At 36.0% G+C, this 15,166-nt stretch overlaps 3 protein-coding genes across 8 annotated transcripts; all 3 read left to right on the plus strand.

Moving 5' to 3' along the window:
- The first annotated feature begins 1,576 nt into the window (after positions 1 to 1,576).
- On the plus strand, positions 1,577 to 6,603 carry LOC110647574 (glutamine synthetase leaf isozyme, chloroplastic). Of its 4 annotated transcripts, none has more exons than XM_058136860.1 (14): positions 1,577 to 1,802; positions 2,756 to 3,039; positions 3,238 to 3,277; positions 3,387 to 3,490; positions 3,596 to 3,644; positions 3,764 to 3,870; positions 4,109 to 4,196; positions 4,293 to 4,421; positions 4,508 to 4,582; positions 5,096 to 5,149; positions 5,246 to 5,283; positions 5,409 to 5,568; positions 5,679 to 5,739; positions 6,120 to 6,603. In XM_058136860.1, exons 2-14 carry the CDS (start codon positions 2,786 to 2,788, stop codon positions 6,257 to 6,259), a joined length of 1,299 nt encoding a protein of 432 aa, XP_057992843.1. In that variant the 5' UTR covers positions 1,577 to 1,802; positions 2,756 to 2,785; the 3' UTR covers positions 6,260 to 6,603. The 4 variants fall into 4 exon arrangements, with proteins under 4 accessions (XP_057992843.1, XP_057992842.1, XP_057992844.1 ...); XM_058136859.1 differs by having other exon boundaries at positions 1,587 to 1,802; positions 2,770 to 3,039; XM_058136861.1 differs by lacking the exon at positions 1,577 to 1,802 and adding an exon at positions 1,958 to 2,494.
- Positions 6,604 to 7,722: 1,119 nt separating this feature from the next.
- On the plus strand, positions 7,723 to 9,242 carry LOC110648338 (membrane protein PM19L). Its single transcript, XM_021802550.2, has 4 exons — positions 7,723 to 8,439; positions 8,543 to 8,762; positions 8,864 to 8,909; positions 8,992 to 9,242. Exons 1-4 carry the CDS (start codon positions 8,313 to 8,315, stop codon positions 9,094 to 9,096), a joined length of 498 nt encoding a protein of 165 aa, XP_021658242.1. The 5' UTR covers positions 7,723 to 8,312; the 3' UTR covers positions 9,097 to 9,242.
- A 196-nt stretch (positions 9,243 to 9,438) lies between these two features.
- LOC110670877 (protein ABCI12, chloroplastic) lies at positions 9,439 to 13,605 on the plus strand. 3 transcript variants are annotated; one of them, XM_058136865.1, is made up of 9 exons: positions 9,765 to 9,903; positions 10,130 to 10,186; positions 10,308 to 10,424; positions 10,553 to 10,789; positions 11,092 to 11,256; positions 11,429 to 11,504; positions 12,155 to 12,219; positions 12,891 to 13,066; positions 13,200 to 13,605. In XM_058136865.1, the coding sequence occupies exons 3-8, from the start codon at positions 10,356 to 10,358 to the stop codon at positions 13,041 to 13,043; spliced, it is 765 nt and encodes a 254-aa protein (XP_057992848.1). In that variant the 5' UTR covers positions 9,765 to 9,903; positions 10,130 to 10,186; positions 10,308 to 10,355; the 3' UTR covers positions 13,044 to 13,066; positions 13,200 to 13,605. The 3 variants fall into 3 exon arrangements, with proteins under 3 accessions (XP_057992847.1, XP_057992846.1, XP_057992848.1); XM_058136863.1 differs by lacking the exon at positions 10,130 to 10,186 and having other exon boundaries at positions 9,441 to 9,903; XM_058136864.1 differs by lacking the exons at positions 10,130 to 10,186; positions 11,092 to 11,256 and having other exon boundaries at positions 9,439 to 9,903.
- Positions 13,606 to 15,166: the final 1,561 nt, after the last annotated feature.

Below are 15,166 nucleotides of genomic sequence, written 5' to 3' on the forward strand. Positions count from 1 at the left end.
CAAATCAAGGCTATGGTACTTCCAAAGAGCTATGGTATAATTTGCAAGGCTAATTGTTGATTTTGATTACAAATGAAAATGGCAACTTCAAGTGGGAAAAGGATGAAAAGGTTTGAAAAGCTCTAGCCAGTGGGCTTCAAATATAGCCTCACTTTTTACCAATGGTAAATTCAATGATGATGAGAAAGGAAGATGTGAGGTATTACCCACCCTACCAATTGGATCTGTTTGTTCAGGAGTTGGGTTTGGATTCTACTATTATATAAAAGTGATAGCTTAACCAAAGTAATTGGACTTTAGATGGTTTGAGTATAATGTTGGTGTATTTTCTGACTTTCAAAACTAGACATTTGAACATAAGCAAGGAAGCTCCAAGGGAAGGCTCCTTCCTCATCCTGTGGTCCCAGAAGTGCTAAAACAAATTTCATGATCATTACCCACCATTCCAAAGCCATGTTTGGAGAATTTTTGAGGACAGAAAAGGCCTCACCATCAAACATCAGCCAGCTTAGGTTCATCCATACAACTAAACCTGCAAAAAAGCAACAATCCATTTTACGTCAATTCCTAACTTCCATTGATCAATCCTTCATTTTTACTTTGCTTTTCACGTTTAATTACCTTTCCAATTATGATTTCTTCCTTTTTTTTTTTTTTATCTATGGATTTGAAATTAACTAAACTAACCTAATTAGCGACACCCCTCATGAAAAGCCAGAAAAAGGTTGGTGAGCTTCCCTTCACTGGAGGGCTAAGCAATCTTATGGCTGAAATTTAATTAAACAAAGACAGGGTACATACCCAAGTGGTCGCTTGTGGTTAAAATATGTCTACTAATCTGGTTGACTTGGAAAATATTTTTCTCCTTTGAGTAGAAGAAATATTTCTGAAGCAGGATAGAGGTTATTTACTCAATAGAATAGAGACTATATTTCATTACAGTCTTATGAGGAAAAAGGCTTCGGTTTCAATCAAAATAGAGAAATGACATATAATAAGAGGAAGGAATTTTGTTCTTTAATGATGGGATTTGCCTATGCAATTAAAACGGTATACAATGTAGTTAAAAGTAGTAAATATATTGAGTTATGTATATTAACTAATGTATTTATTACTTTTGGGTAAATTTTATTGTTGTAAATGTTTACTTTGATTTTTTTTTTTTAGTTTACATGTTTCTACTGTACACAACAACAGTCTCTGCTGTCTATTTGAGTTGGTAAATCTCTCACTTTTGCTTTCAATTATATATATATATATATATATATATATATATATATATATATATATATATATATATTCTGATCTCTTAACTTTCAAGTGTAATTTTTCTTTAACAGCAGATGGTTTTCATGAACATTGATATTCTTCTGGCATTATGTTGGGCAAATGTGTAATGTCACCTGTGCTCGGGGCTAAACATAGTTAAATTGGTTATTAATTTTATTAATTTATTATTATTATTTTAGAATCTCAATTGGAAATAATAATCAAATAGATTTCCTACTTCTCTGTGACAGTGATGTTGTAGAGAGAGAATATGAGACCCTTATCTATAATAATGTAAATGTAGTCCAAGCTTCTCTTGGCGTCAATGAAGAGCCCAGAAACTATTTTCTGCCACTCAAAGCACACCCCTATCTACTCAGGAAAAGCCAACACATACTATTTTATTTTACTCGTCAGTGCCTCCTTGCTGAACAGCCTCTCACTCCCTCTTTACCTCTCTACACAAACTCAGAGGCAAGTCCTGCAAGACCCACATTCATTTTGCTGTTCTTGCCTTTTCAGGCGGTTCCCAGGTAAGTTCTTTGTTCATTTCTCTGTCAGTCCTCGAGTGCTTTTCTATGCAGTGGTCTAATAAATAAAGAAAATGGACAAATGGGTTTTGACATTAGGCAACAATCATCTGACACACTATTTGTCCAAGATTGGGCCATGGAGAGATAGCATGATGAAGCTCCAGCCCATTTTGCTTTGTTAAGTGGAGCTCAAAGAGTTTTTAGTTTGCAACAAAAGGTGAAAGAATGGCGAATCTGTCATCCTATCTACCTACCTACCACGTTTTCATGATATATTATCATAGTTATACAGTAAGTTTTGGTTGGGGAATAGAAATACCACGATCAGTTTGGGACCTTTTGGTCATTTATGTAAGAGATGTACTTAATGTTCAATATGCCATTAATGACCTGGTCCACGCGAGGCACAATAGGAGGATAGCCCAACATACTCAACAGTCCACAGACCATGGCCATCCAATCTACATGGTTGGACTCGCTTTTTTCGTGCCATTTATTCCTTCCACTTTTATCATAAGCTACGCAGTTTGAGCTTCTCTCTCTACTATGCTACGTAGTCATATAAGCCTTGCTTATTGAGATCACAGCACAATGCCTACTGCGGTTTCATCTAGTTAAATAACAGTTAGGAACAATTAATAACTGTGAAAACCTTCTAACTTCCTAAGGTTGAGCAGAACTGGGCTAAGAAGGTGAGCATACCATCTAATCTAGAAGAATTCTACTGAAATATATATATATATACACACACACACACACACACAAAAGAAAGGAAAAAAGAAAAGCGGATATAAAGTTGGTTGGTTTACTTCTCGGTGAGTTTTGTGGTTGATCCACCTTGATCTTTTGGATTGTGCCAATAAAATTTCCCAGCTTTGATTTATCTGTCTCAAATTAAACATTAGTCTGCTTTGTTCTGAATTTTTCAGTTGTTAAGTTCTTGTTTATGCTAGTTCTAATTTTCCAGCAAGAAGTTGGTGAAAATGGCACAAATCTTGGCACCCTCTTCCCAATGGCAGATGAGAATACCAAAGAACTCTGCACTTGCAAGTCCCACGACAGCAAAGGTGTGGAGTTCTCTACTGTTAAAGCAGAACAAGAAAGCAACAGCTAAAAACACTGCCAGATTTAGAGTGTTTGCTGCGCAGTCTGAGAATAGCACTGTCAATAGGCTAGAGAATCTTCTAAATTTGGACATTACCCCGTACACTGACAAGATCATTGCTGAGTATATTTGGTACAAACTTCTTTCTATAATGTTTTGGTAACATATTGTGAGTTTTGGGCTATTTCCTATACAGTCACAGTTGGTCAGTTGACTTTTTTTTTTGGTGGGGGGTTTTTGGGGGAGGTGGGGGTTCTGGATTGAATTCTAGTTTCAAGTGGTCTTGAAAGTTAGCTGTATCATTAACAATGCTGTATCATTTTGAAACAGGATCGGAGGATCTGGTATTGATCTGCGAAGCAAGCCAAAGGTAATAAAACAGTACAACTTTTAGAGAATTGAAATAACTTGCATATGTTTTGATCTGATGCTTATTTTTTTTACTTTCCTGTTGAAATGTTATTTATTCGTGTCTTCAGACAATCGCAAAGCCTGTAGAACATCCATCAGAGCTTCCCAAGTGGAATTATGATGGTTCAAGTACTGGACAAGCACCAGGAGAGGATAGTGAAGTTATTCTATAGTAAGATCGCGTGAAAAAAAATGGGTTAATTTATGAGTGTATATATATATATATATATTTTTTTTTTTTCATCAAGCAATAATTTTGACTTGACATCATATCCAGCCCTCAGGCAATTTTTAAGGATCCATTCCGTGGAGGTAACAATATCTTGGTGAGTGTTGTTTGATTCAAGTAACTAGCAGTTATGGTTCTGAAATAGTGAATTGTTACTGAAATTGAGCCGGATAAATTGTCTTAACCATGTCGACATTGTTTTGTTTATTCTAAAAGGTAATCTGTGATTCATACACGCCAGCAGGTGAACCCATCCCTACGAACAAACGCCACCGTGCTGCTGAGATTTTCAGTAACAAGAAGGTTGCAGTTGAAGTTCCATGGTATGCCTTTTTTTAGTTATCTTGGTCTATTCTCCTGCTTTGCTATTGAAATTGATTTAATTATTAATTGAAAAGATCATGGATTTTTTTTTAATTTGGCCATTTTCAGCTCTAATTGTTTCAGAATATTATAATCTCATTTGTATTGTTATGTTTTAATTCAGCAATTATCATTTGCATGTTTGTGATTTGTATTTTTAACAAAAAATGTGCTATATTTCGTAATCACTTGATCAAGGTTTGGGATTGAGCAAGAGTACACCTTACTTCAAACAAATGTGAAGTGGCCTTTGGGCTGGCCTGTTGGAGGCTATCCTGGTCCTCAGGTAATAATCTGATAGCAATGGATTCCTCTCTTATGTTGATGTGATCTAACTCAATATGACATTTTAAGGTGCATAGCTCCTCTATGTTTATTCCAGGGTCCTTATTACTGTGGAGCTGGGGCTGATAAATCTTTTGGTCGAGACATATCAGATGCTCATTACAAGGCCTGTTTATATGCTGGAATTAACATTAGTGGCACCAATGGAGAGGTTATGCCTGGCCAGGTTTACCCCTCACTGCAAGCTTTTACATTTTGCATATGTCCCTAGTCATGCTTTATCCATTCTTATTCTGTTTCAACATTATGCAGTGGGAGTATCAGGTGGGACCCAGTGTGGGAATTGATGCTGCAGATCATATATGGTGTTCAAGATACATTCTTGAGGTAATTTATCTGTCGTGGTTATTTCAATAGATTATGACAAAGGAAAGAAATGAACTCTGTAAGAACAAAACAATTGCTGGAAAAAGCATGTTCCTACAAGTCAACTCGAGTAATCCTCAATACCAAACTAGTAGGGATTGGTTGTATGAACATTTTTCCACCATTTCATGCAGGTTAGGCCGTTAGGTTTACATCATCAGGAAGATTTAGGGTTGCTAAGCCCATTTATTGGCCATTCATAACCTTATCAGCAGTCCTAGTGATAGGTTTCACTGCTTTTCTTCTTTCTGAATAGTTCCTAATCGAATTGTTTTGGAGTCAATCATGTGCAACTTATTGCATTTCTCACAATAGTTTCTTGCTGCATTTCAAGTTTTCTGGTTCTGCCTTTGATAAGATGGCCATCAATTTTTGAAAAACCCCAAACTGGAAATAGGAGAAATTCAATTTTATTTTATGCAAAATTGGTTTAACATTAAACTATTGATGTTTTGTTTGTCTTCTTTCTCACAGAGAATCACTGAACAAGCTGGTGTTGTTCTTTCACTTGATCCAAAACCAATTGAGGTAATGTAAATCATCATATGGTTTTTTTTGCCTTCTTGAAACAAAATATTTTTTAATGTGAGATTATGTAAAACTCTCCCTTCTTTGCGCCAACAGGGTGATTGGAATGGTGCAGGATGTCACACTAATTACAGGCAATATGATATTACTAGTCCTTTAATATGAACTCTCTCATATGAAAATCTACCTAAGTTTTACAATAATAATGAGTTTTACAATAATAATGTTGACTATACTCTTTTGTTTTTTTTTTCGACAGCACAAAGAGGATGAGGGAGGACGGTGGCTATGAAGTGATAAAGAAAGCAATCTTGAATCTGTCACTTCGCCATAATGAACACATTAATGCTTATGGTGAGGGAAATGAGAGAAGGTTGACTGGAAAACATGAAACAGCCAACATCAACACATTTTCTTGGGTATGCTTTGACAATGTTATTATTGAATTCTAAAGAACTGAAAAACAATGATGAAACAAGGTTTTCTTTGCCATATGTTGCTAATTATGTTTTTAATTTTACATTTTTAGGGAGTGGCTAATCGTGGTTGCTCAATCCGGGTGGGGCGTGATACTGAGAAGAAGGGCAAAGGTATGTGACAGCACTACTAAGAACGTGAGAACTAGATAAAATGAAGAGGTTCAAACCTCTAATCACATTAGCGTCGTAATGAATTTGAGGATTATTTCTCTAGATGAAGGGAGTTGACTTCACTGAAACAAACAGAAGTTCCCATAAACAACCATCATCATCTATGAAAAATGTAAATCTAGAAACTTTTTCTTTAATGAATTCTGGATAGATGAAAAATAAATGCGTACATTCTAGTATCTCAAATGAAATGCTTCCTGTTACTTTCACCACATTTTAACATCCTGTGTCTAAAACTATTTTCTTTACTTCAGATTCATCACCAGAATCAACATCACATTGCTGGTCAATTTCCTGATATTGCCTTTTTATGCTATTAGGTTACTTGGAAGATCGGCGTCCAGCTTCAAACATGGACCCTTATGTGGTGACCTCACTACTGGCAGAAACTACAATTTTGTGGGAACCAACCCTCGAGGCTGAAGCTCTTGCTGCTCAGAAGTTGGCCTTGAAAGTTTAATGTTATTTGGTTGAAGACAACCTGACGGACGTAGGCAGCAATGGCTTGAATTTAGTTGGCCTGTCCTCAGGGAAAGTTTTCTCTTCTCAGTTATCAGTCATTAGGAAAGATCTTCGTAAATAAAGGTCCCGATGTCAGTAGACAGTTTATGCCCAAGCTTGTAAAATGGGCACACAGATGGAAGATACAAATGGATGAGAGTCTCTTCACTATTAGTTTCCACTTACGAGCAATTGGTTGATGTTTGAACCATTGACATCCTGGTCTTTTTCTCCCGCTTTTTGACAATGTCTGCACATTTTAATTTGGTGATATCACATTGATGTTCTGGATTTGTTTGATTAGCCTTTATAGTTGAAGTGCCTAGAGTTGAAACGAATGATGATATTAGACGTAACAGTAGTTTTTTTTTTTTACTTTCTTGTCATTGAAAGAGGCAGAAAAAGACAAGAAAATTAGAAATTGGAGTGCTGCTGTAACAAGCCCCAGGACCACCTTCTTTGGTACTGTTTTTACAGTTCAAAAAATAATTACATACTAGAGTCACCAAATTAAATTTATGATGTCCTGTTTCTGAGCTACAAAGGTCATGGCTTTACCTTTTCATGTCCTTGATGCTCAGTGTCTCAATATCAACCATATTTCAGTGTGTAAACCTTAATCACTGCATAGACTGTAAACGATGAGATTTAAGTTTCGGTTGAGTCATGTATTTTGGCTTGTGATACTACCCGCCCAAAATCGAGTCAAAAAGTCAGTGCTCGGTGTAAGAATCCAATATGCTAGTCAAAGTGTCAGTACTCAGTGAGGAGCCAGATTGACCATCACATGGTTAGGACCATCCATACTGAGCAAATGAAATCCAGGCTAACCAAACCTAGTAAAAGAAGACGTGTTTTAGGCCGAGCAAAAGATTGCTCAGAAAGGTATAGTTGAACAAACATGAACAAGATAACAATAAGTGTAGATGCTCATCAGACGAACCGAGCAGATAGCTACAATGACTACTTGGCATATAGTCTAACAAAAATAACATTAGTCAGATATGCTTACTATGTCAAATTGATTACTGAACTCTTAATTACTTATTCTCTCACTCTCAATCAACATCTCTAACTTGAGTCTTGGAGTGGCTAGCCAATAAGACACCAACCTCACTGTTTCACTTGGTACTTAGACTGGTCTTCAAAGGCTCACGGTTCTCTGAATATTAGTTGGTCTGTTGATTATTAGTCACTGATCTGTGGTGGTGGCTTTATTAGGCATCCTTTTATCATTCCTCTTCACATTTACTTTCTTTGTTCTCATTTTTTCAGTCAGTAAATATGGTACACAGAAGGAACTCTGGCAATTGGACACATGATTACGTAGACCTGGCGAAAGGGCCGGTTTTGGGCGGCTTGGGGGAGACTCAAACCGAAATGCAAGGTCTTCAATTTGGATTTTAGTTTGGTTCAATTCTGAATTTGATTCGATTTTAAACTGATTTTGATAATTCTGTTATGGTTCCAATTTCGAATGAATTGATCCCACTCTAACCTGTTTTCGATTCTGGACTGGCCCTTGACCGGGTCTATGCTTACGTCCAGAATTTTCTCATTTACATGTATCTGTCCAACATCCCAAAAAAGCTTGTGTGTCGCAAAGAGAAGGGAAAACTGCACACAATTAATTAATGCCTGAAAAATTATTTTAGAGCTTTTTAGAGCTTACAAAGGATTACAAGCAAACTTTATTCCTTCACTGTCTGCAGAGCCTAAAATATTCCAGAAAAAAGTAACCCAGAGACCCAAATTCAAGGCTTGGTTTGATTCCTTCCTCTTCAGTAAGGCAAGTCAGGAATTTAAGACATTTCTTGGAAATTAAGAAAGTCCAGAAATCCATTTTTATAATGAAAATAACAAAAATTATGCATAAAAAGACCACTTTTATCGTAACTTTTAGTCTGGAAAAGAACTCCTTGTATTGCATATTTATAGTTCTTCTCCAAGATACGCAAGGGTGACACAGAACAAGTTATTTTGTCCTTTTGCCTCCAATCTGCTAAATAGCCATGGCTTCAGGAGCATCTAAATCGGCAGCCTTCTTGCTCTTAATCGTCAATATTGCCCTTTACTTCATTATGATAGTAATTGCTTCATGGGCTGTAAATCATGGGATTAAAAGATCTCGGGAAACGGGTAATTCAGATATCTGCAAACATTAATTTTTAGTTACTTACAAGAGCTATTCATGTCAGCAACAAACAGCTAATAACTAGTGCTTGCCTCTGTGCATATGCAGCGTCTGTTTTATCAATTCCGGCTCGCATATTTCCAATATACTTCCCAATGGGAAACATGGCAACAGGTTTCTTCATCATTTTCTCCCTCCTTTCTGCCGTAGTTGGCATCGGTACCTCCCTTACAGGACTCCATAATATTGTTCAATGGAACGTTTCAAACTTACATGCGGCTGCTGCTTCCTCTGTGACAACCTTGTCACTCACTCTACTAGCCATGGGGTCGACATTTAACTATATTTATGATCATTTCTATGTTTCAGTTTGTTCACTTAGTGTTATTTTAAAATCTTATTCATTTTTTTGTTTGTTTGGTTTTGCAGATTGGCATGTAAAGAGATTAACATAGGCTGGACAGATTCAAACTTGGTAAGTTCACTCTTATTTAATGCAAGAAGTAAGAATTTTTGGCAGAAAGTTCTGATAGTGACATTGCTGTGTTGACAAACAGCGCACTCTTGAAGTTGTGACGATAATAGTGAGCGCTACCCAGTTGTTCTGCACTGGTGCTATATGTGCTGGGGTTAAAGATGTGTCTGCACGATACGGGGCCTAAGCCAGGAACAGTTCGATCTGCCAAATAATTGTGTTATGAATGTTCTATATATCTTTGTTGAGAATTTCAGAGGCTGATGGTTACACTTATTATTATTATTATTATTATTTAAAGTTAATTGAGCCATGGAATGGAACTATTATATATGTTTCTTTTGTTTGTAAATGCAATGATATGTGGTTTTGTTTTGGGAAAGAGAAGACCATATTCTTCATAAGACGACATGCCGTTTAGAGAAACGACGGTTCTTAAAAATTTACTGCTGTTCACAAATGAGAACACGACATTTCGTTTGCCAACGGTATTTAATTTCGTATAAAGCGGCCGGGTGCAATACAGCAATTGTCACTACTAAACGACAACCGTTTTTTGCCTGTCATTTAAAGGTAGGTTTGCAGTATCCGCTCTTCTCGCTCTCCAACAACACTACCGATGAACTCCGCGCACAGGCACAGCGCAATCCTAACGATCACTTCCCCTTCTTTCTCCGGCGAATTTCGAAACCCTAATTTCAAAACCTTAATTCCTCAAAATTGCGCTCGAATTTACACTAAATGTCGTCTAAACCCTAAACCTAGTATTTCCATTTATAAAATCCCTACAAGTTTGAAGCTGAGAACTTCCAAAATTAGAGCTTCAGTGGACAACACGGGTGAGACTGGGAACTGGTTAAATCGGTTTCCGACAGGCGCTTTGGCTGCCGATAAGATTTTTAGTCTTATTTCGGGTGCCACAGCGAGTCCTATTGGCCAGTTCATATCTTCGCCAACCACCTTTTTGCACTCTGTTGACCCCAGAATTAAATTGGTAAATTTCATTTTGAATTCAATTCTTGTTTTGTTGGTTAATTGGGTTCATGGTTTTTTTCTACACGTCTTGGGTTGGACACTCTCTTTGATGTCAAAGAGTGCAATGAGTTGTCAGAGTAGCGAAGTTAGAAAGCACTATTTTGTATAGCTATCGTTTGCAAATACTTTAGCACTCAGGCGTTTAGTTAACTTAACGTTTTGGCAATAAAATTTTATTGCTGCAGTGCACCCAAAGTTTCTAAACACTGTATGTTGCTGAGGTTGTCTTAATGACTTGACTGGTAATGATATTATTCATGCATGCGTTGGTTAATTTATCTTCGTAAAGCGCTGATTATTGCTAATTTTGAGAAGAAAATATATTTGCTTTTGCAAATTAATCCTATTATTTTGCTTATGTAGATATGGCTCTTGGTCTTAGTTGTTTTGCCAGCACGGTCACATATAGTAATGCGTTTTGGATTGGTAGTGTACATTGCTCTTCTGTCAATATGGATTCTCCCAAGACAAGTCTGGATGGTAAATTCAGTACTTTGACTTCTTAAATGCAAAGAGCAGATTATATTTTGAAATTTGCTTATGCTAATTTACTCTTTTGAATGGTTTTGTAGTGATACTCATTGCTGAATTTCCTGCAATCCTTGTAGGATCAGTTGGGAAGAGTGTCATTGCTTTCTGGAATTCTATTGATAATGTTGGGGCTGGGTTCAGATAGTGCACCTCCTCTTGTCCAGCCAAGAACTCCACCACCTGCAATGATGGACTTACCCAATCTTCCTATGTCTTTGGGAGGTTATTCGTATTTAATCATGAAGCTAGGGCCATTAAAGTTTACAAGGAAGGGTCTATCAGTAGCAAGCACAGCTGCATGCTTAACCTTTACTGTAAGTTCCTTTCATATCTTTAGGTCCTTTTTCTCTCTCCATGATAATTAAGTTCTTATGAACCGTTTCATGTAGCATCTGAGGACACAAATCATTCATACGTGCGCATGTGTACTCAGACATTATTAACATGGAGTCATATCTCAGACCCTTAAAAAAAAATTTATGTCATGGGTTTTAATTGAGCAGAGCTAAGTTGAATTCAGATTTGGTATATTAAGCACATATATAGTAATAAGTGTTTTTTGATGTACAAATAAACTATTGGTCATTCTGAGGAGTAGGTCTATGTTTTTTGAAAGATTTTCCAAAGTGCAAGCCTCTGCTTGGCAACCACAACTCCAGAACAATTGGCATTTTCATTGCGGTGGTTTATGCTCCCTTTGAGGTATATTGGTGTACCAGTGGCTGAAATTACCCTTACCCTCTTACTGTCTTTGAGGTTCATCAATCTAGTGTTTGACGAGGTAAGAGAAAGATCAGTTGATTAGTTAATTATTTGTCAAATAAACTGCAGATTTTTAAATATTTTCTGATGTTCTCTTTGACATTTCAACATATTATTTTGATGGCTTTTTGAAAATTTTTTACATTTGTAATTGCCCTCATAATCTGTTTTTTTTTTAATTTTGTTCGCAGGTACGGAATGTTGCACTAGGGATTGTATCTCGTAGGATCAATTGGGAGCAATTGACAATCATGGAGACAATTGATAGTAAGCACACAGTTCTGTCATTTATTCTTTTAAGAGTAAAAAGAGTGGAGAAAAAGATTTTTTTTTTTTTTTTTTTAGAGAAAAGGGGGGGGGGGGGGGATGGGATGTGTGGTTGCGGGGTGGAGGTGAGATAGGAGTTTGATTCTTTATTGATGTATAAAATTCATTTTATTGCCTGTTCTCAAATAAGTTCTTTCAAACTCAATGAAGAAGGCTTTTAGAATCTGGTCATGGATCAAATGCAGCTCTTCAGTTACATGATATTTATCTCACAAATGAAAAGAAACAATTTCCACTCCTCCATTTCATGTATAGTATTATTTAATGCTTCCATACTCTGTAACCCTTCATGGTTTTAAGCAAAAGGAATATTGTAATGAGCAACTGTGAGATATATGATATATATTGTACGGCCTAAGTTACTTGGATGCAAGTATGGGTATTAAATATGGGCATTCTCTGGGATTTCTCAAATTTTTAGGTTTTTCCTCTGATCTGAAGTGTTACTCAGATCAAAGCAACCTGATGATATGAGCAGTTTTGGGTATGGTGAAAAGTGAAACGTGTAAAGTAATAACAAGTTTTTGATTTATGCTTGAAAACAGTTTGTTGTAGTATTACTGATTTTCACTTTGTTCTTGGCTTTTCAGTTTTTGCTTCCTACATACGTAGAATCTTCAAGAATATTTTTAACCATGCAGAGCAGATATCTCAGGTTTTCCTCCACCTCCTCTTAATTTTTTTTTTCTCCCTGACAATGAGTCATCAATTCTAACGTTTGTCTGATTTTAACTGTGTTACTTCTAATAAGGATGTGACATCTCAATTAGTAAATTTCTAGCATATGCCAATCTCTTTGAGAAAATTTGATACTGGCCCCTACAAGAAAGCTCGATGAACATTCCAATGGAAGAGAAATTTGACAGGATATAGTATTGATAGTAGTGGTGGAAGTTGGGAAAATAAATTCCTTAAAAATAAGGGATAAGTTGTCATACGAACTCTTTTGAAGAAATTTATGCTGCATATTGATGATTCCTTCTTGAAAATGATAACAGAAAGTGGGGTATTATATTTGTTTTTGAGCTCAGACAAAATTCACTTGTGTGCTTAATGAAAATGGTAACTTTCAGGCTTCTTAACCAATTTTCTGAACTTTGGCCCCAATTTTAATGGCAGAATCCTAGGGCAGCAACCATTCATTATATTAACAACATCATGCATTAATTTTATATCCCTGTATATGAAAAAAAGTTCAAATCTTCATCTAATTGGCCTTTACCAATAAGGTTAGAAGAGAGGGATAATTATGTGATAATACTTGCTGTTTGCTGCTAGCTAAAGGTTTCTGCTTTTAATATTGTACCTACTCTATGGAATTTACAGGCCATGATTGTGCGGGGTTTTAGAGGGGACAGCAACTCTCATAAAATCTACTTCTTATCAGTGTCATCAATTGGGATGGCAGATTTTATTTCTGTACTGTGCCTGATTGGTGTTGTGGGTGGTGCTTTTCTATCTGACCATTTCCTTGTCTGAGTGCCATTTCTGCAGTTATATGGGTAAATTCATTTATCACAAAATATCTTGCCATGAATTTCAAATACGATCTCCCTGCTCTTTTCTAAGGCCACGATCAAAATGATCTGGAGGTCAAAATGCTAATTAATTCTTGGATATCATCTATACGTACAGATTCAGCTGCTTGTTAGCGGAGAGATTGTTACATGACACATGAAAATTTTACAATTCACTGGAGATAATGCATTGCAACTATTGTTAACAATGGTTTAGCCCTGTGACCAAGGCATCAAGTGTGAGTGTGCCAGGTCATCTGCTAAAATACTGAAGATTTTTGAAGTAGATATTTTGTGCATTTAAAGTGCTCAGGTCCACGCTTAAATTTCTAGTGCCTCCAAGGCAAGTTTCTACCATCGTTGTTAAGATTTTTGTAGCATACCCTTATACGTGTATAAGCATTGTTGTATGTGGCTGAAGGAAGTACTTTTGAAATAAGATCACTGCACATTTTAGCTGTGTCACTTGTCAGGATTCTCGTTTAAAATAGAAAATAAAGAAAGAATTTACCCGTTCTGTGGAATGGATCTCAGATTCAGTGAAGCCTCTGTGCGTTTTCTACTTCTATCTATATTTTTTTTGGGGAAAAAAAATCCCCAACTCGATATATTGGTGGATTGGGATTATTTCTCCCTAAACTTTGCTTGATTTTTCTTGGAATATGTGCAGCAGGGTAAGAATGACACGAGAAAAGAAAGCAAGCAATTTATTTAGAGTATTTTATTGTTACTTAATTCTATATAAAATATAATTATTTTATTATGAAAAATAAAATAATTCAATATAAATTTACAGCTTACTTTGTGATATCTTTTTAAAATAATTTTTTTTATAAAATTATAAATTACAGAAATTTTATTAATTTAATGAATTTTTTTTTCACATAAAAAATATATATAATATTTTTTACAAAAAATTTAAGAGATAAATTATATGTGATTTTTATTTTCATGGGATTTGGGAATAATCATTTCACTGATCATTACAAGAAGGTTAGATTTGATGAGCCGGAAAACCACCCTAGCTGGTTGAACGCGGTGGATAGGATGACAAGAATGTCGGTTGATATGTATATTCTAATTCCTAGAAGCAGATGCCACGCCTTCCTAGGGCTTTCCCAATTGGAGAACTGGGAACTTCTGTAAATTCGCTCTTCAATGGCTGGTGAATTATGTCAAAATTCGACATCAATTCAAGGTCATTCTTCATTTTGGATTTAATCACTGACAAAGTTCTCGATAGATGCTATGAAAGTGCCGCCAATACACCATTTTAACGACGAATTTGCTATGCGGTTGCTAAATTCATAGCACAATGCAGTGCTATCAGCACTTTTGACGATGAAAATCGTCTCTCAGTCAACTTTGACGTCAATAATCATATTTATTACCGTCGCCAAACATTGTTTTTTTTTTTTTTTTACATGTGCTCTGTGTGTGTGTATATATATATATATATATATAAAATTAAATAATTATATTTTACTATTAATCCTCGAATTGGCTTGATGGAATGATTAAGACATATAAATTTTTTATTCCACCCGCAACTAAATCAAATTAAAAGCTCAGGTCCAGTTTCTGAACTAATCCTGTCATTTGGAGCTTTAATGTACAACTGCATGCAAGTTGTATTGCGGCACGGACGGACTCATATGTTTGTTTAGATATCCTTTGGCTTCAACTTTATGCAAAGTTATGCATATGTGTTATGGAGTCTTCTTTTGCCCTTTACATATACCAAAAATTCGAAGGACTTTTGATTGTAAGTGATTGGAATTAGCAAGTTCTATTGCTCTTCCCAGGTAGTATAGTTTTCTTGCATAGCAAATACAAAAATTGGTGATAATCACCAGGTGTGCAGATTGAATTCGTCGCATATTGATTAGACACTTATAAATAGTCCCACTTTGGCGATGGCTGGGGTCACAAAGGGGAGAAAAGCCATCCACAGAATGCAACCAGAGAGGATGGCACAGAAGAGTTGCAAGCAAGCAAGCAATTCCAAGTGATGTTCATTATGAGATATTTCTATTTCTGTAACACTCCTAATTTTTAAATTAATTATTTTATGAATAAATATTA

This window comes from Hevea brasiliensis, chromosome 15 (assembly GCF_030052815.1).
Source record: "Hevea brasiliensis isolate MT/VB/25A 57/8 chromosome 15, ASM3005281v1, whole genome shotgun sequence".
Classification (NCBI taxonomy): domain Eukaryota; kingdom Viridiplantae; phylum Streptophyta; class Magnoliopsida; order Malpighiales; family Euphorbiaceae; genus Hevea; species Hevea brasiliensis.

Bases quoted from the DNA above. Each gene is read 5' to 3' on its own strand.
- LOC110647574 (XM_058136860.1), top strand. From the start codon at position 2,786: ATGGCACAAATCTTGGCACCCTCTTCCCAATGGCAGATGAGAATACCA. The intron at 4,583-5,095 runs GTAATTTATCTG...TCTTTCTCACAG, and splicing joins GTTCAAGATACATTCTTGAG to AGAATCACTGAACAAGCTGG. The intron at 5,284-5,408 runs GCAATATGATAT...TTTTTTCGACAG, and splicing joins GGATGTCACACTAATTACAG to CACAAAGAGGATGAGGGAGG.
- LOC110648338 (XM_021802550.2), top strand. From the start codon at position 8,313: ATGGCTTCAGGAGCATCTAAATCGGCAGCCTTCTTGCTCTTAATCGTC. The intron at 8,440-8,542 runs GTAATTCAGATA...GTGCATATGCAG, and splicing joins TAAAAGATCTCGGGAAACGG to CGTCTGTTTTATCAATTCCG. The intron at 8,763-8,863 runs GTCGACATTTAA...TTGGTTTTGCAG, and splicing joins CTCACTCTACTAGCCATGGG to ATTGGCATGTAAAGAGATTA.
- LOC110670877 (XM_058136863.1), top strand. From the start codon at position 9,529: ATGAACTCCGCGCACAGGCACAGCGCAATCCTAACGATCACTTCCCCT. The intron at 9,904-10,307 runs GTAAATTTCATT...TTGCTTATGTAG, and splicing joins TTGACCCCAGAATTAAATTG to ATATGGCTCTTGGTCTTAGT. The intron at 11,257-11,428 runs GTAAGAGAAAGA...TTTTGTTCGCAG, and splicing joins TCAATCTAGTGTTTGACGAG to GTACGGAATGTTGCACTAGG.